The sequence below is a fragment of the Pelophylax lessonae genome (genome assembly GCF_965119305.1).
Source record: "Pelophylax lessonae genome assembly, chromosome: 9".
Classification (NCBI taxonomy): Eukaryota; Metazoa; Chordata; class Amphibia; order Anura; family Ranidae; genus Pelophylax; species Pelophylax lessonae.
The window spans coordinates 73,215,190-73,239,943 of record NC_138776.1 but is presented as its reverse complement, the minus strand read 5'-3'; the positions used below and the strand labels follow the sequence as shown (position 1 = coordinate 73,239,943).

General features: G+C 48.1%; 1 protein-coding gene across 1 annotated transcript in view; it reads right to left on the bottom strand.

Moving 5' to 3' along the window:
• The window catches only part of PPP2R2D (protein phosphatase 2 regulatory subunit Bdelta), a 48,240-nt gene extending 37,005 nt beyond the window's left edge, over nt 1–11,235 (bottom strand). The window contains exons 1-2 of the mRNA XM_082266719.1: nt 10,962–11,235; nt 9,613–9,687 (exon numbers count right to left, since the gene is read on the bottom strand). Coding sequence (XP_082122845.1) covers nt 9,613–9,687; nt 10,962–10,968 — 82 coding nt within the window. The 5' untranslated portion in view covers nt 10,969–11,235. The remainder of the gene's footprint in view (nt 1–9,612; nt 9,688–10,961) is intronic.
• Nucleotides 11,236–24,754: the final 13,519 nt, after the last annotated feature.

Genomic DNA, 24,754 nt, shown 5'->3' with positions numbered 1-24,754 from the left:
CTTCAGGCTACATTCACACCTGAGCGTAGCGTTTTTCGCGCGTTTTTTACCGCGATTTTTGCGGCGTTTTTTACCGCGATTTTACCGCGATTTTTACCGCGATTTTTGTGCAGGCGTTTTTAGATTGAATAGAGATCAATGGAAAACGCCTGTAATCTGCCCAAAAAGAAGCTCATGTACTTTTTTGAGCGTTGGGCGTTTTGTATACAGCGTCAAAACGCTCAGATGTGAACAGGGGCCATTGAAATGAATAGGATTTGTCTTGTTGGGCGTTTTGAGAGCTGATCCTAGAGCAGAAAAACGCCCCAAAAACGCCCCAAAACGCCTAGATGTGAACGGAGCCTCAGTGTTGTCACATGAAGATAGAATAAAATATTTACAAAAATGGGAGGGATATATATACTCACTTTTGTGAGATATCGTACATAAAAAAAAAAAAAAAAAAAAAGTGTCCTCAGCCGCCACTTTACATCCACCTTTAATCAAAATATAACACTTGATTTTGTTTGCATGTAAAAATAAAGCAAACATCAAAATGACAGCTGAGTGAAAGCGAAAAATAAAGTCAGGAAGTCTATCTCTGGCTACGTGCAATATTCCAAAGCCAATAAAATGTGTCTGACACTAGCAAACCAGGACATGTCTCACGCTGCTAAAAGATACAATTAAACAAAGCTCATTGTAGTTTTACAAAAAATACAAGCTGTGCAGGTTTCATCAGATGCATAAGCTACTATTATTTTGACATGACATCACTGGTTGAAGTCACAACACACCCTTCATTTCCTTGTTATAAGTTTTAAATTGGCCAAAAAGAATAACCTTGCACAAAATAAAAGCAACTCCTATGAGACAGTCGGGTTGATTTATCAAAAGTGGAGACTGCCAAATCTAGTGCAGTTCTGCATAGAAACCAATCAGCTTCCAGGTTTTATTGCCAAAGCTTAAGGGCCCTTTCACCGCACTAGAAGCCACATTTCCAGTGTGACAAAAGCCAATCAAAATTACTTCCCTTTAAAAATTCTATGTGACCTTTCAAAACTGTTGAGCTGCGTTTGCAATGCGTTTAAAAAAGTCCTGCTTGCAGCATCTTTCTACGTTTTGTAAAAGAAACGAGCACCAAAAATACATTTTTTTTTGTATGTCGATAGAAACACACCAAATGTGCGTTTTTGGGGTCACGATGCTTTAAAAAAAAAAAAAAATGCTGGTTGTTAAGGAACTAGTACCCGTCGGCATCCTTACCCAGTAAGTAGCTACACATATGCCCCCTGTACCTTCATGCAATGTTCAGTCCCACCAATCCCTCTCCTTCCGCCCAAGCTTTTCTGCCAAATTCTTTCTGCTCAACATTGGGTCCGCCCCTCTCTCCTTCCCACGCATTCACAATAGCGCCAAAAGCGGTTTCCTGCAGTTCGCCCTGTTTTCCTGGCCCCTCCCCTCTGCAGCGTCCTGTGTAATGACCAGTGTTAAAGATGGCGGGCTCTGCACGGCCGGAAAATTTCTACAAGGAGCGAGCAGAAAGAAGCTTTGCGACCACCATGGAGGTACAGGGGACCACTGTATGTGTATTTATTCGCTTGTTATTAAGTAATGACACCTGCGGGTTCCAGCTCCTTAACAGGAAACCAACAGCATATTGAACAACAAGCTATTTAAGGCATATGCGCTGCTGCAACTAATTAAACATATAGTGCATTTTAGAAGCGCTGTTATGTGAAAGCAGCCTAATTGAACAAGCTAAAGTTAGAAGCCGATTGGCTACCATGCACAGCTGCCTGTACCAGATTTTGCACACTCCAGGTTTTCGTAAATCCACCCAATGTGTGTTCTATTCTGTGATGACACCCAAGAAAAACTTTTGCTATCTTAAAAAAGGATAAGTTCATCTTAATCAAAAATATGTAAAAAAAAAAAAAATGCTCATTTTTTTGCAGAGCCTGGCAAGCATTGCACCAGCGATCAGCAGATAAACGATGCCATGCAGGTCTCCTATAGACTGCCAATATGAGCCGTCCGCCCATACATCAGACGGGTAGACATTTTCACATTGACAGGAAAAATCAATGAACTACCAGAGCGCTCAACAGGACCGTTATAGTTTATTGAGAACTACAAGCAGACAGCAGAACTCTATGAATAACACGGCCATGCTCATTTTAAAAAGTGGCAGCTAGTATGGGGAAGTTATCCCCATACTGCTGTCACACAGGGGGCTCAGATCATCGAGCCACTGCAGCAGTAGGAACAGGTTACATTTTGCAACCTAAAAACAGGTAGAACATGTAACATGTTCCAGAAGCTTAACTTATCCTTTAACCACTTGCCGACTGCCACAAGTACATATACTGCGGCGGTCAGCCCCTCACAGGCAAAGTGACGTATGGGTACGTCACTAGCCTGTGAGGCTCTGGGGAGTGAGCGCACGCCACCGGAGGCGCGGTCATGGACCCCCCCCCCCCCCGCGCGTGTGTGTGTGTGTGAGCGGCGGACCCGATGTCCGCCGCTCACTCAACGATCATCCGTGACAGCGGGAGAAAGTCAGGCGGCTAATGTAAACAAGCCGCCTGTCATTCTCCCCTATGTAGGAACAGTGATCATACGGTTCTACTATGTAGGACCTTTGATCATTGTTCCTACACCTCAAGCCACAGCCAATCACAGTTAGAATCACGCCCCTAGGGACACACACAGCCACTCCCTCTCAAATACAGTTAACCCCTTCACTACCAGTGTCATTTTACAGTAACAGTACATATGTATAGCACCGATTACTGCAGTAATGTCACTGGTAACCCCAAAAGTGTCAAAAATGTCAGTCAAGGGTCCGATCTGTCCGCCCCAATGTCGCAGTCCCACAAAAAAAAAAAAAAAAGAAGACAAAAATCTTTCCCTTTGTTAGTAAATGCGATAACTTTTGCGCAAACCAATCAAAATACGCTTTTTGCGATTTTTTTTACCAAACATATGTAGCATAAAACAAATTGGCCGAAAATGTTAAAAAATGTTTTACATTTTTTTGGGGGGGGAATTTCATATAAAAAAAAAGTGAAAAATATTGTTATTTTTGCAAAATTTACGCTCTTGTTTATAGCGAAAAAAAAAAAAAAAAAAAAAAAAAAAAAAAATCGCACAGGTGATCAAATACCACCAAAAGAAAGCTCTGTTTGTGGGAAAAAAAAGGACGTCAAATTAGTTTAGGTACAGCATTGCACGACCGCGCAATTGTCCGTTAAAAGTCACGAATCACAAAATACCCCCTGGTCAGGAAGGGGGTAAAATCTTCCGGGGCTTAAGTGGTTAAGGGTCCAAAAAAAAAAAAATAAAAAAAAAAAAAAAAAAAAGCTAAATTTTGCGTGTTTTTTGTAAAAGCTTTCAGGAGCATTTAGAAGAGTTTAGCAGCTTTTTCTCTGCCAAAAAACTGCTCAAAAATGCAAAACAGAAGGGTTTATTTTTCCACCTCTAAACACTGAGCTTAAAAATATGCCTTAAAATCGGACGAAAATTAACGCTTGTGAAAGGATCGGACGATAATCGGATCGTTAGTACACAGCTTACGAGAGGCGATCACGACAGTTCACCCGATATTATCCGGTCGTGCAAGCATAAAAATTTTGATCGTATTATAACACATCGTACGATAATCGTATTATCAGTATGTTGTTCGTCCGAAAAAATTGGTAAGCAGTAGACAGCGCATGAGCAGTAGACATAATTTTTCCCTCACACGCTACAGCGTGGTTACGCATACCGGAAGCTAAGAATTATCGTCCGAGAAAATTAGTATCGTGAGTAACCTCTCCCGTTAGCGAATACTATTGAGAGCTGCTAGAATACGAAAAATAACGGATGGAACGTCGCCCGATTTTCGGATCGTGTGTACTGGGCATTAATGTCCTCATGTGCATAGACAGATAGGATAACAGTTGCTTCTACAGGCAAGGCTCCTCTAGGAGCAGCAATTAAGCCAGTATGCATGGGCCCTTAATCAAAACCATAACAAATACACAAGCCAGCAAAAAAAAAAAAAAAAAAAAAAAAAAAAAAAAAGGGAAATCTGGACCTACAAGCCTCAACGTAGCCTGATGGCCTGCTGAAAACGACTTCAAACAAACAACGAAAGCTACATTTGTGTTATTTGGAGTCTTGCCTTTATAAAAGAACTAAATTTGGTGGTCAGTCTGAATGAGAAAACGGTCCCCAACAAGACATCTGCTGCATAGTAATTTAGTCATCCAAGATACCTTTTGAAGTACACGTAAGGTCCAAGCTCACTAGAAGCAGAAAAAAAATGTCAATCTCTGGCAGAAAAAAAGTTCACAATAGCTCGTATTGCACAAACGTTTAGGAGAGTTCAAAATCATTCGCTTTTATAAGCTTTTTTTTTTTGTTTTTTCCCAAAACATTCCTCTCTGTACATTTTTCACTTTAATCAATGCACACTCAAACGAAGAACACTACAAAACATGCGTTTAGGCACATTAAGGGCTCTTTCACACGGTCCGCCTCCGTAGGCAGATCAGTGTTGCTCAGCGGGGATCGATCCGCAATCCCCGCTGAGCCGGCGGATGACAGCTCCGTCTCCGCTTGCAGTGCGGAGAGGGAGGTGTCTCAGCCCCCGCTGCTCTCTATGGGGAATCGGATGAGAGTGGACCGCCTGTCCGCTCTCATCCGATCCCCAGGACGGATGGAAAATAGGGTTTCCACCCGTCCGGATTTCACGGACAGGATCGGATACGGATGGTAGCGGGGGTCAGCGGACATGTCACCGCTGACATCCGCTGCTCCATAGGGCTGAATGGGGCATCCGATCAGACTTGCCTAGAAAACTGAAAGGCGGATCTGATCGGACTGCCCGTGTGAAAGAGCCCTAAAGTGTTACCAAACCCAGGACCCTGCACTGACTATTTCTGGTCTCCCACAGTACACGGAAGTGCAATTATGGTAGTATATATAAAGTACTGCATAACTTTTCTCATCAACAGTATATAGCAGTATTGTGCCTTCTATTAGGGTCTGGCTGTGCACTGGTTTAGGCTTGTAGGAGGAGTTTCCATTCTCCTCTGTCTTATGAGGTTGCATGACCCAGAGCCTCTGTCTGGACATTGCCGACTTGCTCTGTGCTGATTACATGCAAAAACAAAACTCTAGCAACACACACCAAACTGAGCATGTGCAGAGTGCCCCCAAGGCTCTGTACCGTCAGGAGATAGATTGGGGCAGTGCAAGAAGGGGAGGATCAGAAAAGACAGGACCAAACCACTTTTTACATAATGCTGAGAATTAACCCCTTCGTTTTCAGAGTATAACAAGAATGCTTTACTGCATATACAGACTGATTTTACGGCTGTGGGTTCAGTAACACTTTAAGCATTTTTTCTGCCAGGAAACTCCTCTCAAAAACACACTGAAGGGTTTTTTTTTTTCTGCCTCTAAACCCCCCCCCCCCCCCCCCCCGAAATATGCCCATTAAGTTCAGTGTGCATGGACTCTTTGCAGCACTTGATTTTTACATAGAAGAGTGATGAGAAGAAAGCCACTACGAAAACACAGATATCAAATCCCAAATCAGTTCACAAACTTGCCAAAGACACCATACACAGGGATTTCTGATCTCAGGAGAGCAAAATGTAACTTTATAGCCTTAACACAAAATACAGTATTCAGCAGACAAATAGTATTCTTTTCTTCAACGATTGGTATACTGGGAAGTACTGAGGGCAAGAAGGTGGAGCCAAATACAGGGCTTATCTATAGTAAACATGTGTAAATTATGTTACCCCAACATTTCATATTTCCAGTGTGTGTCTGTGTTACCATGTACTTGTGTTAAAAAAATATCCCGTTCTCTTTGCATTGCTTCCTTTGCGTGAAATACTCGGTGATCCTGCCACCAGTCCTCATGCTTTACTATTTTAAAAATGGACAACACTAAGCATAGTAGCACATCCATCCCAGCATGGTCAGTTTTCTAGCTGTGCTAGGAGCAAAGCCTGCCTGTCCTCCATTGGTCAGACTTGTGCTGACACTCCCAGCTCTCTAAGCCCCATATGCAGCTGGGAAGAGAGGTTATGTGTAACCCGGATGTGGGTGGCGGCTTGTGCTTGTTACGGCCATAGGTCGCACGATCACCGAAGTCCCAGGAGGAAGGTCAGAATGCTCTGAGAAAACCAGCGATAGGCTGGTGAAACTTCAGTGATCGTGCGACCTACGGCCGTAACAAGCACAAGCCGCCACCCACGTCCAGAGTGACGTCAGGCCGCGAGCCCGCCCCCTCCCAGACACGCTCGGAAGAGCAAAGGAGGACACGAGGAAGCGCTTGTCAGGCCAGCACCCACCGCAAGTTTGCTGCTACTCCCCAGGACTCCCTGCAACCGGCATGTATCATTGACTGATCCCCATCACTGCATGAGGTATTGTGTGTCCCCTGTCTCTGCCACTAAGAGGTTCCTGTGTCATCTATACTGCCCTGCAATACGGAGTAACTCACACTGCAAGCTCAGACTTCCTATCTCATCATCCCCCCAGGACTGTCGCCACGGGGACCCCTACTGGCCAGTTACAGTATTTTGACTATTTACTTCCAATCCAGCTTCTTTGATCTTTATTGCCTGGACGGACCCCTCTCGCAGTGAAGTCACCTCTTCATGCATTGCTATCCTGAGTGCTATCCTGTTGTTGGGACTGTTCCATTTTTTCTTTTTGAGTAAGGTTACTTACCTTCCCCTTCTCGTTGACCCCACCATTTGCACCTTATTACAACCCGGGTTGTCGCAGCTCATCCCATAATGTTTTTATGATAAATGTTTAACTGATGTGTGTTACACCTTGAGTCACCTATATGTGAGTGTTTCTGATCCTTAATAACATTTATTTTTCATTTACTTCTTGGTGCCCCTAGTTGACTCTTTTAGGAGAACTCCTGCGTCTCCTGTACTTTGTAGTCTATATGCTGTTTTTTTGTCAACGGTCACTCACTCAGATAGCTGTGATTTAGAGGGAATAAACTTCCTGCATCTAATTTGTAGGAACCCTCCCCCACACTGGCAACCTCTGCAGGAGTAGCCCTAACCCTTGGTCATCGATAGGGGGGACCTTAAGTAGTTTGGACATTAGCTGAACCTTTGCAGGAATTAAATCCTCACAAGGAGACTCAGGACCGAAAATAAGCTTTGCCCCCTTTTCTGGGTACCCCCAAAAGAAACAATTTGCGGATCCCTTTGACGCTCACAAAAAAAGTCCACGTGTCCCCCCACCCCAATAATGGGTGAGGGCAGACCTTCATGCTGAAGGGGTTTTGCCCCTTGCCCCACGTGATATACCCTTAATGATGTCATCCAGGGTTGCCCCAAATAGGCAATCACCTTAAAAGGGCAGATCAATGAGAGCTTTTTTGGAGGCTTAGTCTGCAGACCAATTCTTAAGCCACAGCACAATGACAGCACAGGAGCTGAATCCAAAGCTGCATAACAAATAAACTGCAGTCCATGAACCAACTGGTCCGCTAAATCGTAAGCGGCAAGGACCTGCTCACCCCCTCGGCCCTGGCGCAAAAGCTTGGCCCATTCAGTTAGGGTCTGAGACAAAGACTGGCCGCAATGTTGAGCCAGCCATAGTAAACATGCTGCGTGCCACAGCCTCCGCTTTCCTGTCAGCAGGGTCCTTAAAGGACAGGGATTCCTCTACTGGGAGCATGGTTGCTTTAGTCAATCTGTAAACATGAGGGTCCACCACTGGTGAACTAGTCCACTTTTTTTTTTTGAATCCTCAAAAGGTTAACATACAGCAAAGCGTTTGGGGACCACAAAGGGTAATTTTGGTTGTTCCCATTCCTTACAGGAAAACCTGTCAAAATATGGCACATAAGGAAACACCTTTGGAGTATGACGCGACTTATGCGTACCAAATGACACAGCCACGTCCATGGCTACATCAGCTGCATCCTCCATCTTTAAAGTCTCACGCACTGCAGTGATAAGTGCGTCTACCAACGCTCTTTCATTCGCTGCTGCGACCATGGAGGAATCATCCTCACTATTGAGTGGATCTGGGGGGTGTGATATTAAATCCCCCTGGATGGGCTGCGTCCACCGCAGCATCAGGGTCAGAATCAGATGAGAGACTGAGCAGGGGACGATTCCTCCTGGGCTGTTGCCCACACGCCACTTCCACCCGGGACACTAAGGACTGCAGGACCACTGTCAGTGCAACCATGGGAAGCTGGGGTCCTGAGGGACCATTCACCTCTATGAGGGGGTAAGTGGGGGAGATGTGACCCTGAGGCTCCATAAGGAAAGGAAGACCTTGCAGTACAAAAATGATCTTTTGGAGCCACTAAAGGATCCCAAAGGCTCAGGGTACCTATCAGCAGAGAGAACAGGGACTCCTGAGAACTCACCCTACCTACAGGAGGCGCATAGAGAATTCGATCCCAGCATCATCATGGACGCCGTCCCTGTTCATATGTCCCAGGAAGAAGAAACTGAGGGGGGGGGGGGGGAAGAGGAGGAGCTTTGGTCGTCTCCAACATCTCCCGACTAGGGGGAAATGGCTCCCAGGACATCGGGCTACACAAGCATAGCCGCCACCCGGAGACCAGCCAGACTAAGGGAAAATGGCCACCATCAGCTACAAACACTGAAGCATGCTGCCAGGATCTTCCCTGCGCCCTCTGCAAGGGGGGCTGCCCCACCCGAAGGTAGGACACATGTTAGGGGAGACTCTGCTGCGCACTCTGCACTAGGACCCCCCTAGTCCTGCACTAGGACCAACAGCATCCACCCCAAAAAAAAAAGCTAAAGGGGGGACTGAACTTACTCTTTCATACTGCGGGTAACGTTCCAAACAGAACTTCGCCACCGAAGTAGGGGTGCTGCCGGCCAAGGGACCGCTGCAACTCAGACCCAAGCCTGGTGTGTATGCAACCCTGCGAGGCGCTTACCTCGCGGGCCAGCCTCTGTCCGTGAGGCTAGGTCGCGGCCGACCTAGCGCATAGCTGTGGTCTGCACGTGCTCACTGGTTGGGCTGGGGGGGGGGGGACCACTGGATCTAGATTATCCAGCCCATTGCCCAGCCCGGCAGTTGATTGTAGATCTCCCAAGAGAAAACAAAAAAGATCTAAGGAAGGAGAAAATGGCTAGGACCAGAGATCCCGGCCGGGAGTCTAGGTCCTGACTAGACAAATTAAAACAAATTTCCTAGAGCAGAGCGGGGGGGGGGGGGGGGGGATGGGGTTTATAGACCAAGCTGACGGTCCATGGGCATAGCCAGGTGTTTTTTGTTCTGCCTAGTCCTACTCCTGGAGGCGGCAATATAACCCACTAGTTATGATTTATGGAGCGCTGTGTCTGTCAAACAAAGGAGAAAAGTTTTTTTTTACAAGGCGAGGGTTCCCATGTACTTTAAAAGGACAGCAGACACAGGGGCTCATTCACATTTTCGCAAGATAAGTGAAATTCTATAAAACATGCCAACCACCTACAGCACAGTATTGCACAAATCTGTAGTCCCTATACAGCCAATAATAAGCCATCATGTAATGCCAGGACCTGTGGTCCCCCCATCTACTAGTACAATAATGCTGGGACCTGTTGTCCTGCAGGTATCACCCACCTTCTGCCACATCCTCGTCTATGGCACCTTTGACTTGGGAGAAACACCACTGGAAGTCATTTCCTCCGGCCACTCCTGGAAGACAAGAAGAGGGAGAGAGGGGTCAGGGTACATTGGGGGGGGGGCACAGGAGAGCAAGGTTGCACAGCAGGCGAGGGCGCAGGGCTGCACAGCCAGCCGAGGGCACAGGAGCCGGGCTGCACAGCGGGTGAGGGCACAGGAGCCAGGCGGTGAGGGCACAGGAGCCGGGCGGTGAGGGCACAGGAGCCGGGCTGCACAGCGGTGAGGGCACAGGAGCCGGGCTGTGAGGGCACAGGAGCCGGGCTGCACAGTGGGTGAGGGCACAGGAGCCGGGCTGTGAGGGCACAGGAGCCAGGCTGCACAGTGGGTGAGGGCACAGGAGCCGGGCTGCACAGTGGGTGAGGGCACAGGAGCCGGGCAGTGAGGGCACAGGAGCCGGGCTGCACAGTGGATGAGGGCACAGGAGCGGGGCGGTGAGGGCACAGGAGCCGGGCTGCCCAGCGGATGAGGGCACAGGAGCCGGACGGTGAGGGCACAGGAGCCAAGCTGCACAGCGGGTGAGGGCACAGGAGCCGGGCGGTGAGGGCACAGGAGCCGGGCTGCACAGTGGGTGAGGGCACAGGAGCCGGGCGGTGAGGGCACAGGAGCCAAGCTGCACAGCGGGTGAGGGCACAGGAGCCAGGCGGTGAGGGCACAGGAGCCGGGCTGCCCAGCGGGTGAGGGCACAGGAGCCGGGCTGCCCAGCGGGTGAGGGCACAGGAGCCGGACGGTGAGGGCACAGGAGAAAAGCTGCACAGCGGGTGAGGGCACAGGAGCCGGGCGGTGAGGGCACAGGAGCCGGGCTGCGCAGTGGGTGAGGGCACAGGAGCCGGGTGGTGAGGGCACAGGAGCCGGGCTGCACAGCGGGTGAGGGCACAGGAGCTGGGCGGTGAGGGCACAGGAGCCGGGCTGCACAGTGGGTGAGGGCACAGGAGCCGGGCTGCACAGTGGGTGAGGGCACAGGAGCCGGGCTGCACAGCGGGTGAAGGCACAGGAGCCGGGCGGTGAGGGCACAGGAGCCGGGCGGTGAGGGCACAGGAGCCGGGCTGCACAGTTGGTGAGGGCACAGGAGCCGGGCGGTGAGGGCACAGGAGCCGGGCTGCACAGTGGGTGAGGGAAGCCGGGTTATGGAGTCAATGAAAGAAGCCGGTCTATAGTGCTGTGAGGGGAGCCGGGGCTGTAGAGAAGGGGGATGGGGTCCCCGGGCTGTGTGTAGGGAGGGGTTCCCAGGGGTGATGTATACGCCGGGCCCGCAGAATAGGCCGCAGCCCGCCTGTAGTAGTGTATACCTGCCATGGCTGCCCTCTAGGAGCAGGCCTTCCTATCCGGGGGGGTGGGGGGAGGAGGCGGCTTCCTTGTCGCTGTATCAGCCCTCCAGTCGGTGTATCTCTCCCTGTGTCCGGTCGGAGGTGTTCGGTACAGCCGGGTGCTGGGGCCGGTAAGGGAGGAGGAGCCGCCCTGACACTTCGGGAGGGGATGCGGCGGTCACGAGCCGCTCTCGGCTGCTCCGGGATGGGGTTTCAAAATGGCGCCCATTGCTCGTCGACATGATTCGATGACGTCATTTAACCCTACGGCTGCCTAGCGAGGCGCTGGGTAGAGAGGGACGAGAGGGGTGTCCTCCCATGTATACAGTCCTACGTCAGTGTGTGTGTGATACAGAGATGTCCATGAGCTTATTCTACATATACACCCCTGTATTATATATATATATATATATATATATATATATATATATATAATATGTACATATATCCTTGTATTAAATATAATATGTACATACATCCCTGTATTATATATAATATGTACAATTAATTATTTATAGTATGTACATATATCAATGTATTATATATCATATGTACATACATTCCTGTATTATATATATGATATGTACGTACATCCTTGTATTATATATATGATATGTACATACATCCTTGTATTATATATATAATATGTATATACATCACTGTGTATATATATATATATATATATATATATATACATACATCCTTGTATTATATATGATTAGCAGGGACTGAGTGCACCTAAATGGGGAGGGTACAGCTCTGCTGGGAGAAAAGATGGCCGAGAAGTTAGAGGGGCTCTTAAACTAGGTGTTGGGGGGGGTCCAGATTTACAGCTAGCCAGCATGGAGCAAGGTTCAGTGGTTCAGTGGGTAATATTGTGGGCATTGGCGGTAAGGTGACCAGAATACCAAAACCCAAGGTACGTAAGTTAAAGCGAAGTTCCACCCTGAAAAACATTTTTTAGATGAAAATACCCCCGGGACAGTCAGGCCTAGTGGATTTACTCAACGATAGCCTCTGAACTGTCCCCTGTTTCACTTACCTTTTAGAAGAAATACTTACCTTGAAAATGTCTTGTCCAGCACTGCCATCTCAGGTGTGGGCAGCTGAAGCTGGAGCGTCCTCTTCGGTGTCCTCTTTGGTGACGTCGGAGTCCCAGAATGCCCTGCACCGGCCCTGCTCGTCACTTCTGATGCAGGCGCATCATCCCTGCACAGCTTCTGGTTTAGCAGGGAATGATGCGCCTGCACCAGAAGTGACGAGCAGGGCCAGTGCAGGCGCATTGATTCCTGGGAGCGATGACGCTCATCTCCCAGGAGTCAATGCAAGCAGGAAGTGACGGCGCGGCCGCAGAGGGAGGAAGAGGAAGGAAGGTAAGTATATTTTCTTCAAAAACAAGGTAAGTAAATCAAAAAAAATATTTAAATTATCCAATTCTTTTTAGGTACATTAAAGCAAGCGGATGGTGAAAAGTTGATTTTGAGGCCGGAACTTGGCTTTAAACAAATCCAGATTGCAGCCTCATAACAACTAACAAGGAAATAGTAAGCAACAGGACACAATAAAGAGGCTTGTATAGCAATGGTAGGAGTCTAGCTAACAAGATGGGAGAACTGGAGCTGCAAATGTATGAGGAGGATTCATTTGTGGGAATTTCAGAAACTTGGTTTGACAGCTTACATGATTGGCTGGCAACCATTCAGGGTATTCCATATATCATAGAGATAGGGAGGGTAGGAAAGGGGGAGGGGTTTACCTATATATCGGGTACGAAAAAATTGGGAAAGTAATAGTGGGCGTATGCTACAGGCCCCTGAACCTGAGGGAGGAAGGGGAGGCTGACCTCCTATCACAGCTTGGAATGGCAGCAAGGCTGGCAAAATGTTTTTATAATGGGGATTTTATTTATCCAGATATAGACTGGGCAGATGAAACCGCATATTCGTCTAAGGCCCGCCATTTTTGAAAGGTCTTGCAGGACAATATCATGGGTCAGTTGGTGAATGCACCAACAAGAGAACGCATTACTAGACCTACTGATTATATATTATATTCATGAAGAATCATTCTTGCCAGATTCATCTATTAATGTTCTATAAAGAAGTGAGCTGCCATCTAGATAAAGGAAGGCCCGTGGATGTAATGTATCTGGATTTTGCAAACGCATTTGATACAGTCCCCACAAACCTTTACTTTACAAACTGAGGTCTGTTAGCATGGACCATAGGGAGAGTACCTAGATTGAAAACTGTCTACAGGGACGGGTCTAAAGGGTGGTCATAAATAGCGAGTACTTGGAATGGTCCAGTGTTGTAAGTGGGGTCCCCCAAGGACCTGTCCTGGGATGAATTCTGTTTAAGTTATTCATAAATGATATAGAAGATGGGATAAATAGCTCAATCTCAATATTTGCGGATGATACAAAGATAAGTAGGGCAATAACTTCAGTGCAGACTGTGGAAACCGTACAAGAAGACCTAAACAATATAAGGGGGTGGGCAACTACGTGGCAAATGAGATTTAATGTTGAAAAATGTAAAGTAATGGATTTCGGTGCCAGAAATAGGAACGCAAGTTATTTGCTAGGGGGAGAATCTCTGGGGGAATCTAGGATGGAAAAGGACCTGGGTAGTAAATGACAAGAACAGCAATGGAACGCAATGCCAAGCTGCAAGCAAAGCCAACAGAATACTGGCATGCATTAAAAAGGGGATTCGCTCCAGAGATAAAACGATAATTCTTCCACTCTAAAAGATTCTGGTCTGGCCACATCTGGAGTATGCTGTCCAGTTCTGGGCACCGGTCCTCAGTAAGGATGTGCTGGAGTTGGAGAGAGTCCAGAGAAGGGCAACAAAGCTAATAAAGAGACTAGAGGATCTCAGCTATGGGGAACGACTGCAAACATTGAACTTATTCTCTCTGGAGAGGAGATGCGTGAGAGGGGATATGATAGCGATGTACGAATACTGTACTGGTGACCCTAGCATAGGGAACAAACTTTTCAGTGAAAAAGAATTCAAAAAGACATGCGGCCATTCATTGAAATTGGAAGAAAAGTGATTTAACCTGCTTAAACGTCTTTACTGTCAGAGCGGTAAGGATGTGGAATTCTCTTCCACAAGCAGTGGTATCAGCAGGGAGCGTTGATAGTTTAAAAAAACTATTAGATGGGCACCTTAACGACCACAACATACAGGGATATACAATGTACTGTTGACACAAACACATACACCCCACACAACAGAGGTTGAACTGGATGGACTGGTGTCTTTTTTCAACCTTACCAACTATGTAATATATGATATGTACATACATCCCTGTAATATATATATATATATATATATATATATATGATATGTACATACATCCCTGTATTATATATAATATGTACAAACATCCCTGTATTATATATGGTTTGTACATACATCCCTGTATTATATACAGTATAATATGTACATACATCCCTGTATTATATATGGTATGTACATACATCCCTGTATTATATACAGTATAATATATACAGTACATACATTCCTGTATGATGTGTTCACACTGATCGGGCATAACATTATGACCACCTACATCATTGAACATCATTGATTATCTCCTTACCATGGCATCTGCAAGCGGGTGGGATATATTAGGGAGTAAGTGAACATGTTGTCCCTGAATTTGATGCATTGAAATCAGAAAAAATGGGGAAGCATAAGGATTTGAGTGAGTTTGACAAGAGCCAAATTGTAATGGCTAGACCACTGGGTCAGAGAAACTCCAAAACTGCAGCTCTTGTGCTATGTTCCTGGTCTGCAGTGGTCAGGACCTACTAAAAGTGGTCAAAAGAAGGAAAACCGGTGAACTGGCGGCAGGGTCATGAGCGGCCAAGGATCATTAATGGAGGTGGGGAGCGAATGCTGGCCTGTGAAGTTTGGTCCAATAGAAGAGCTACTGGAGCTCAGATTCCTGAAAAAGTTAATTCTGGTTGCAATAGAAAGGTGTCAGAATGCACAGTGCATCACAGTTTGTTGTGTATGGAGCCACAGAGCGGTCAGGGTGTCCATACTGCCCTGTGTCCACAGGCAAAATGACCATCAATAGGCACATGAGAGTCAGACCTGGACCACGGAGCAATGGAAGAAGGTGGTCTGGTTTGATGAATGCAAGAATATTTTGAGGAACAAGTTTGAGGTGTTGACTTGGCCTACAAATTCTCTAGATCTCAATTTAATCATGCATATGTGGGATGTGCTGGAAAAACAAGTCCAATCCATGGAGGCCTTACCTCGCAATTTACAGCACCTAAAGTAGAAGTCTGGGCTAACACATCTAAGTTTAAACCTGTCCCACCCCCATTCTAAGCCCTATACTAACTTTGCTGTAAAATAAAGATGCGTATACTTAGCACTGGCTTCAGGGCAGAGGAGGGACAGTAGACAACGAATGCCCCATGGTAGGTCTATGGGTGACGTCACTGCCCAGTCATTGTAGCTGTTTTCGCTGCCTCTCCTCTCCCTTGAAGAAGGCCACTGGGGAGATCACATGACTGGACCGAAATGCCCTTAGATTAGGTAAGTATACACACTTTATCCTTTTTAGGCTAGTTTGTATTTGGCTTAAAATTTGGGTGGGACTCGGAGTAGGGTTAAGCCTAGATAGTATTAGCTCGGACTTCTACTTTAAAGGACCTGTGGCACCCACCCGGGTAGGAACACAGGCCTCACCGCTAGAGATGTCCTTTCCCCCTAGTAGCAAGTTATGCTGTAGTAACTCTGGTCTCTGTAGCAATAACAAGTAGACTTTCCTAATAGTGATAATCCAAAGCAGGTATAGTAGTGATATAACAGGTATAGCTTTCCCCTACAGACATTAGTTGAGACTGAATGCTGGGGGTGAACTGATTTATTGGAGGCCACAACCAGCCACAACCCGGGAGTCCTGAATGATTGGTCCAGGCTGGGGTCTAGACCAATCACAGGACTAGAAGTGTAGAAGTGGGGAGTGTCGGGGCGCATGGCTCTGCGCCCCGATGACACCCAGAAGGCCGCCAATCGGCGCCTCTGCTCTAACCACGTGGGATGCCAAACCCCCCCCCCATAAACTGCAATAGATCCGGCGCCCCAGCGGGCTTTAAAAGGTAATTATTATTTTTTCCTTTGAAGATGCTGATTGGGGGGGCGGCGTCCCTGCGCCCCCTTTAGACCGGACGCCACTGGTTATGGAGGTTAACAAGCAACATTCGGGTGGTCTAGTAGTTTGTGGTTTTGTTCAGTATTTGAGCCAAACAAGAATAACGTTTTAGGTGAACAACGAACCAGAGAATGGAAAAAAAAATTCTAATCCAGGGATAGGGTGGTCTGTCACATTGCTCCCCACTTGTGGGACTTCGGCAGACCCAGCTTGACCTTTTTCGGGTCAACTTGGGGATGTCCGTATTTAGCTTAGTTGGTGAGCTCTGTTTGTCGGGACAACCCGTGGGCGTTGCAATTCTGCCTACTGAGCCGGTAGTAGATGGTAAAGTTGTAGGGCTGTAGTGCCAAACTCCACCGCAGCAATCGGTCATTGTCTCCCATGACCCTGTTAAGCCATACCAATGGGTTGTGGTCAGTAATCAAAGTACATTTTTGTCCGTACAAGTAAGGAGTCAGCTTCTTCAATGCCCACACCAACGCCAAGCATTCCTTTTCCACTGCCAAGTAGCTCACCTCCCGGGGTAACAATTTCCTGTTGAGATACGCGACAGGGTACTCTCCTCCATCTTCCCCGACTTTACTTCCCCCAGTCCAAACATGGAAGCGTCTGTGTGTACAATAAAACCTTTGTTGGGGACTGGGGCAGCCAAGACTGGGGCATTAATTAACACTAGTTTTAGGGATTGAAAAAAGGCTTCACATGCTGGAGACCACAGGACCTGCCTAGGTAAGCTTTTCTTCGTCAGGTCAGTCAGGGGCTTGGCAACAATACTATAGTACCTAGCTGTCCCTAGAAAGGCCAGTACCTGGTTCTTGGTACGTGATTTGGGCCAGTTAGCAACCGCCTCAATCTTAGCAGGTTCTGGTTGCTGCTTTCCACACCCCACCCGGTGTCCTAAGTATTGGACCTCTGCCATGCCAAGATGGCACTAGTCCAGTTTTAGAGTCAGGCCCGTGGCCTGAATTTTATCCAGCACTGTCCCTACATGAACCAAGTGTTCCTCCCAGGACTCACTGTAGATTGCAATGTCATCCAGGTGTGCACAGGCGAAATCCTGGAAGCCATCAAGAAGTCTATCCACCATGTGCTGGAAGGTGGCCAGGGCGTTCTTCATTCCGAATGGCATGACCCTAAACTGGTACAAGCCAAATGGGGTAAGGAAGGTCAATTTGGGGATAGCCTCCTCGGCCAGGGGAATCTTCCAATAGCCTTTGCACAGGTCTATGGTGGTCATATAACATCCCCTGGATATGCGATCTAAAAGATCATCTACCCAGGGCATTGGATAAGCCTCAGTAATGGTCTGGTCGTTTAGTCGCCTGTAGTTTACGCAAAATCGGGTAGTTCCATACCTTTTTTGGCACTGGGACTACAAGCGAAGCCCACGGGCTGTCAGATGACTCAATAACTCCTATGCGCAACATTTCTTCTATTTCCTTCCCGCATTCCCTCTCGGACTCTCTCTAGAAACGGATTGGGTAGAGGAAGGTTGTCTGGGTCATCCGCAGCTGGGGCACATACTTCGGCTATATCTTCCTGCCTTTCCTGGTACTCTTTCAACATATTAACATGAAAGGACCTCTGTATCCTCTCATTGGCACAGCTGGCGACTGCATAGGTGGTGTCACAGGGGCTTTGCCATGCTGCCCGCAATTTGTCCTGTCTGACAGGTTTTAATACAAGGACCTTTTGTCCCAAGTGGAACGTACGTTGATGGGCACCCCTATCGTACCTGACCTTCTGTCGCCCCTGGGCTGCCTGGAGGTTTTCCTTCACCATCCTGGCCAACTGCTCCATGCGGTCTCGGAGTTCCAGCACATACGGTACGATGGGACTTCCCCCATGCTCCGTTTCCTATTCCCTAATGAGATCAAAGGGACCTCGTACCCTTCTCCCATAGAGTGACTCGAAAGGGGTAAACCCAGTAGATTCCTGCGGCACTTCTCAATACGCAAACAAAATATGGGGCAGGAATCGCTTCCAGTCTCTGCTAGCCGCGGTAAAGAATCTCAACATCTGCTTGAGGGTACTGTTAAACTGCTCGCATAGACCATTAGTCTGGGGGTGATAGGGGGACCTTAGTATGGGTTTGATGCCACATACTTTCCACAGCTGATGGGTTAGGTCAGCCGTGAATTGGGTTCCCTGGTCTGAGAGGATTCCTTGGGAAAACCTACCCTAGAGAATAGCCGAACCAGAGCATCTGCAACTGTCTCTGCATTGATATTCCTGAGGGCGACTGCTTCTGGGTAGCGTGTAGCATAGTCCACCACTGTAAGTATATATTTCTTACTGGATGGACTAGGTCTAACTAGGGGCCCTACTAGGTCGACTGCTATCTGACTAAATAGCTCCTCAATAACGGCATGGATAGCAGCCGGGCCTTGGGGTGGTCTCCCCTCTTCCCTAGTCGCTGACAAATGTTGCATGTTTTGCAGTACCGACGCGCATCCCCAGAGATTCCCGGCCAAAAGAAATTCTGGGTCACCCTTTGAGACGTGCGGCGTATTCACAGATGCCCTGCTAAGGGTACATCATGTCCAATACTAAGAAGTTCCACACTGTATCTCCTGGGAACTACCAGTTGATGCTTCTGGGATGGGTCTGTTCTTTTACTGTGGGTTTCAGTTAGTCTATACAACCGATCCTGCGGCCAGATAAACTTTTCCCCCTCTAATCCCCCTTGCTCTGTATCTTCCTTGGCCCGGTATATGTGTAACGCAGGGTCTTCCCGAGTTTCCCTCCCGAACTCCTCTGGGGTATCCCAGGCTCACGGAGTCGAGTCTAAGGTCACAGTCAGCGGTTAGTCTCCCTCAAGATGTAGGCAAAAGTCAGGGGACCCAAATCATTTCCAAGTAAAATCTTGGCTGTTAAATCCATCATGATTCCCACGTTCACCGTGCCGGATTCGGCTCCCCAATCCAAGTGAACGCGGGAAGTGGGTAGAAGATAGATAACCCCCCCAGCTACCCAGACAGCCACTGATTGTCCTGTGTGTTCATTGTATAGCACCAAGTGGTGCTGCACCAAGGTCAGGGTAGCTCCAGCATCCTTTAGGCCTCTGACAGGCTGCCCATTCACCAGTAGTTGTTGCCGGTTGTCTTGGGTGGCTGCTTGAACCGTGTCAGCCTAGTACTCCTCTGGGTTGGAGACGGCTTTCAGGCAGTGAGCGACAGGGGCTGGAACACAGGGGGGTGCAGTGTTGAGGCACCCCCACGATTGTCTCCATGGCTCTAGGGGGCAATTGCATGGAACATGCCCTATCTGTTGTCATCTAAAGCATCAGGGCCCTGTCTTTGCCGGAGTGAGCAGATGTCTGGGTGGTCCCCGGTAGCAAAATAGGTTAGGGGACACCGGAGCCAGAAATTCTGGGCAGAGAGGGGGTCTTACCGGGGGGTGCTCAGTTTTTCTGGAGTCAATATACTCGTCAGCCAGATGAGCAGCTTCAGGCAAGGTAAGGGCAGTGGTGGGATTCAGCCGGTTCGCACCGGTTCCATAGAACCGGTTGCTAACTTTCTGCAAGTTCGCAGAACCGGCTGAATCTCTCTGCGCGTCTGAGGACGCGCAGGACAATTGAATGTCCCGAGCTCGGGCAGACGTGGCGCCACGGCCCGCCCATTCTGTGACAATAGCGAATGAGAATTCGCTATTGTCACATGATCCTCCTCCTGGCCAATCAGGGAGCGGGTCCTCCCGCTTCCTGATTGGCCGAAAGGCAAACACCGTGCCGTAGGAAGAGAAGGAGGCTCCGCGGGAGGACTCGGAGACGCGGGGAGCCGACTGCGAGACCTTCCGTGAGGTAAGTGCATGGGTCTCGCGGGGGGATCGCTGGCACTCTGCAATTGGGGGCAATGTTGTGGCTGGCGCTCTGCAATTGGGGGCAATGTTGTGGCTGGCGCTCTGCAATTGGGGGCAATGCTGTGGCTGGCGCTCTGCAATTGGGGGCAATGTTGTGGCTGGCACTCTGCAATTGGGGGCAATGTTGTGGCTGGCGCTCTGCAATTGGGGGCAATGCTGTGGCTGGCGTTATGCAATTGGGGGCAATGCTGTGGCTGGCGTTATGCAATTGGGGGCAATGTTGTGGCTGGCGTTATGCAATTGGGGGCAATGTTGTGGCTGGCACTCTGCAATTGGGGGCAATGTTGTGGCTGGCACTCTGCAATTGGGGGCAATGCTGTGGCTGGCGCTCTGCAATTGGGGGCAATGCTGTGGCTGGCGCTCTGCAATTGGGGGCAATGTTGTGGCTGGCGTTATGCAATTGGGGGCAATGTTGTGGCTGGCACTCTGCAATTGGGGGCAATGTTGTGGCTGGCACTCTGCAATTGGGGGCAATGCTGTGGCTGGTGCTCTGCAATTGGGGGGCAATGTTGTGGCTGGCGCTCTGCAATTGGGGGCAATGTTGTGGCTGGCGCTCTGCAATTGGGGGCAATGTTGTGGCTGGCGCTCTGCAATGATTGGGGGCAATGCTGTGGTCACTGTGCATTGAAAGGGGGCACGCTGGTCACTGTGCATTGAAAGGGGGAACGCTGGTCACTGTGCATTGAAAGGGGGCACGCTGGTCATTCTGCTGGGAAAGTCGGAACTGGTTACTAAAATTTTTGAATCCCACCACTGGGTAAGGGGTCTCTGGTCACGGATCCATTCCCGAAGATCAGGGTTGAGTGAATTAGAGAAATGCTCCAGGAGAAACATTTGTAATACATTCTCTCCCAACACGGACTGGCACCCGTGTACCCAGTGGAATGCCGTTCTGTTGAGGCGGCAGGCCCATTTTGTGTAGGAGTCTTTTTTTTGTTTTCTGGACTCTCTGAACCATTGGCATGCCTCTGGGGTGACTGCGTACCGGGCGAGCAAGGCTACTGTGACAGTGTAGTAATGATGAATCTCATCACTGGGTATAGCTTTGAATGCCTCTGCAGCTGTACCCAATAACTTTCCTGTCAAAATCGGTACCCATTCTTCTGCGGGTACCTTATGTAAAGCACACTGTTTCTCAAAGTCAACAAGGTATCCATCTATTTCACCCTCTGTCTTTTGAAAAATTTTTAAATGCTGCAAATGGTACCTTTTGCCGCCCCCGTAGGGCCGCTGGACTCTCAGCTGCTGGGCTCCTTGAGTGCTGGATCTCTGCCAGGCGTAATTAGTACACCTGCTTGTCCTGGGCTTCAGCATCAGGTGACCTGGTCGCCTGACAAGTCGCCGCGGGTCGCCTGCCATAGATTAGCACAGGACCCATTCTAATAGGAGCGACACAAGTCGCTCCGACTTAGAAAAAGGGTCCTGAGCTACTTTGGGGCGACCTGCATTGACTTCAATGATATGAAGTCCCTGCCGGCCGCTCCTTCACAGGTCGCCCCGGCAAGTCGGGTCACGCCTATGTGAACCGGCTCTAAATACCTCCAAAAGAAAGCGTTATCTGTCTAAAAAAAAATAATAATAAAAATGTAATATGGGTAAGTGTTGCGTGACCGTACAACTGTCATTTAAAATGCGACAGCACTGAAAGCTAAAAATTGGCCTGGGCTGGAAAGGGGTAAAAATGCTCAGTAGGCAAGTGGTTAAAGAGAAGAGTTTCCTTTATATTGCTGTGTAAAGCCCCGTACACACATACCGATTGTCGGCCGTAAAGATTCGGCCGAGGACCGATCGGCCGATTGTAGGCTTGTTAGTATGATGCTTCCGACAGCCGACAGCGCATTTTCGGCCGAACAGAATCTGTCGTGCAAGCATTAAAATTTTTGTTGGCCAACACCAGAACGGCCGATTGTTCGCCAGTCAGTACAGATTTCGGCCGACAGACAGCAGATTTGCAAGACTGGGCATGCTCAGAAAAGAAAAAACACAGGGAAAGTTAACCATCACATGACATCACTTCTGCAGTCGGCTGTTGTTGGCGCACAAAATTCGTGTGCAGTCTTTTGCACTTTTCAACAGACAAGACAGCCCTCGGACAAAAGACGGCCGATCGTTCGGCCGACGATCGGTACGTGTGTACGGGGCTTGAAGGCTAAAAAATAAAGAAAGAGAGCTTGAAGGTAAGAATATAGAGCAACATTATCAATGGTGTACAGTAAGTAGTGCATATGTTAATTTTGCTTATATTTAAAGTGTTAGGTTTTATTTCCCTTTTCCCTTTTATATAACACTGTTCTCTTTATATATATATATATATATATATATATATATATATTAAAGCAGTATTAAACCCAAACACAAACATTTATTATTTTGCAGTTTACCAATCTTAGATGTGATGACTGCATTTATTTTCTTTTTTAATCTTTCTTCTATTTCCATCTGGTGATCTGGCCTCTATGTCTGTTGTTTTTCAAAAGAACAAGCTCTCTTCCAGTTTACAGAGAGGAGACAACCATTTACCACTGACAGGGGTGCCTACAAGGATCAGCTTTTTTAATTCATGTAAAACCTTTATTCTAAAATGGAAGTGTGAGCTGGAGTTTGGCTTCAATTCGTTAGTGTATCTAAATCTGCTAGTCCATCTAACACTCCCCTCCCCCAGACTGACAATGCTACTGTCCAAAGTTGCCCTCTTTGCTCCTTCATCCAGACAGGGGGCTATAATATGGGAGGTGTATTACTGGCCAGATCACCAGGTGAAAACAGAGGGAAAAAAAGCCTAAAAAAGAAAGTGAATGCAGCCACCACATCTAGAGATTTCAGTAACCTAAATGTCCCCGTGCTAAGGTGTGGTAATATAGTGATTGGTAATCAGACCGCTGCTAGGTGAAAGGGTGTGGATTCCTCTATAAATTCCGCAGGGAGCATGCGAGCAGCGCGATCATGGGAGGATATCTATTGACATCCTCCCGGCACTGGAAGCCCGTGCTATAGTCGTCTTTCAGCTATAGCGTGGGCGGAAAGTTGTTAATAACGCTTTAGGGCCAGTTTACACGAGATGCAGTCCAGTGCATTTTTTTCAACATCGAAAAGGCATGGAAAATAGATTATATGGGTTCCAATGGCATAGTTCACACTGGTGCAGTCAGCTCCAGTGCAGAAAAAGGAGAGCATGCAGCATTTCTTCTGCACAGAACTGTACTGGAACGTGGCAAAATGCATCAAGAACGCACTGGAACACATATGAATGCATCATAAACGCAATTGAAATCATTACATGAAAATAAAACTTCAAGGAAACCTTGGGAAAACAAGAGGGGAAAAATGCACTGGAATGCATTGCAAATGCATCAAAAAGATGCATGCAGAAACGCATCGGAAGTGGTGAGAACTGTAAGCAAAAACACATCCGGGGTGCGTTTTTGCGGTGTGAACTGGCCCTAAAGGTAATATCCGGTCATTCTGTATGATCCTTCAACATATTTTTGCTGGCAGTTTGTACACATTAGAATCATCACTAAATGATGAGCTGAACCAAAGCCATCAGAGCTGAAGCATTTACAGCATCAGAGCTTTTAATAAAACATCCTGATCTGAAAATAGATCTGAGGTCAATGAATTACAGATCGTGTCTCGTCTCCATGAATTTTCTTTTCCAAATGTTGTAAATCTTACCAGATGATGGGGGAACAATCTAGAAACAATTCATTGCTGTTATAGTTATTATTCACCAAGGCTGTAGAAACAACAATATTATGTAACAGCAGAAGTGAATTGGGGTTGATTTAACCACTTCTGGACCGGAAGATATTCCCCCTTAATGACCAGGTCATATTTTGCTATACGGCACTGTGTTACTTTAACTGCTTCCGGTCCGCGCTATAGCCTATATACGGCTGCAACGCGGACTCGAATTTTCGGGAGGCCGTTTTTAAACGGCCTCCCAGAAGCAGTCTCCCCGCGCGCTCCCGAGAGCGCGCATCGGGGAAATTCTGTGTCGGCCGTGTCCCTTGGACACAGCCGATCACAGATTGTGGTGAATGGCCAATCACAGCGGCCATTCACCACGTGATCGGACCGTCCAATGAGAGATGATCTCATATGTAAACATATGAGATCATCTCTCATCGCCGGCGCTCCTTCCTCACACGGAGCCTGCAGTGTGAGGAAGGAGGGGGAGCCTCACAGCGCCAGGGACACAGAAGAAATGTAATCAGGGAACCGATCACTAGTGCCCTGATTACAAGAGGTAAAACACATACACAAATTGCCCACAGTGCCCGCCTACAGTGCCCCCCCATCAGTGCCCACAATCAGTGCCCATAGTGCTGCCAGTCATTGCCCATCAGTGCCTGCTCATCTAGGCACTGATGAGCACTGACTGGCAGCACTATGGGCACTGAGTGTGGGCACTGATGGTGCTGCCCATCAGTGCTCATCAGTGCCACCAGTCAGTGTCCATCAGTGCCATCCGCCAGTGTCCATCAGTGCCGCCTATCAGTGCCCATCAGTGCCGCCCGTCAGTGCCGCCTCTCAGTGCCCAGCAGTGCCACCTCTCAGTGCCACCTCTCAGTGCCCAGCAGTGCCACCTCTCAGTGCCCAGCAGTGCCGCCTATCAGTGCTCATCAGTGCCGCCTATCAGTGCTCATCAGTGCCGCCTATCAGTGCCGCCTATCAGTGCTCATCAGTGCGGCATATTAGTACCTCCTCATCAGTGCCCATAAGTGCCA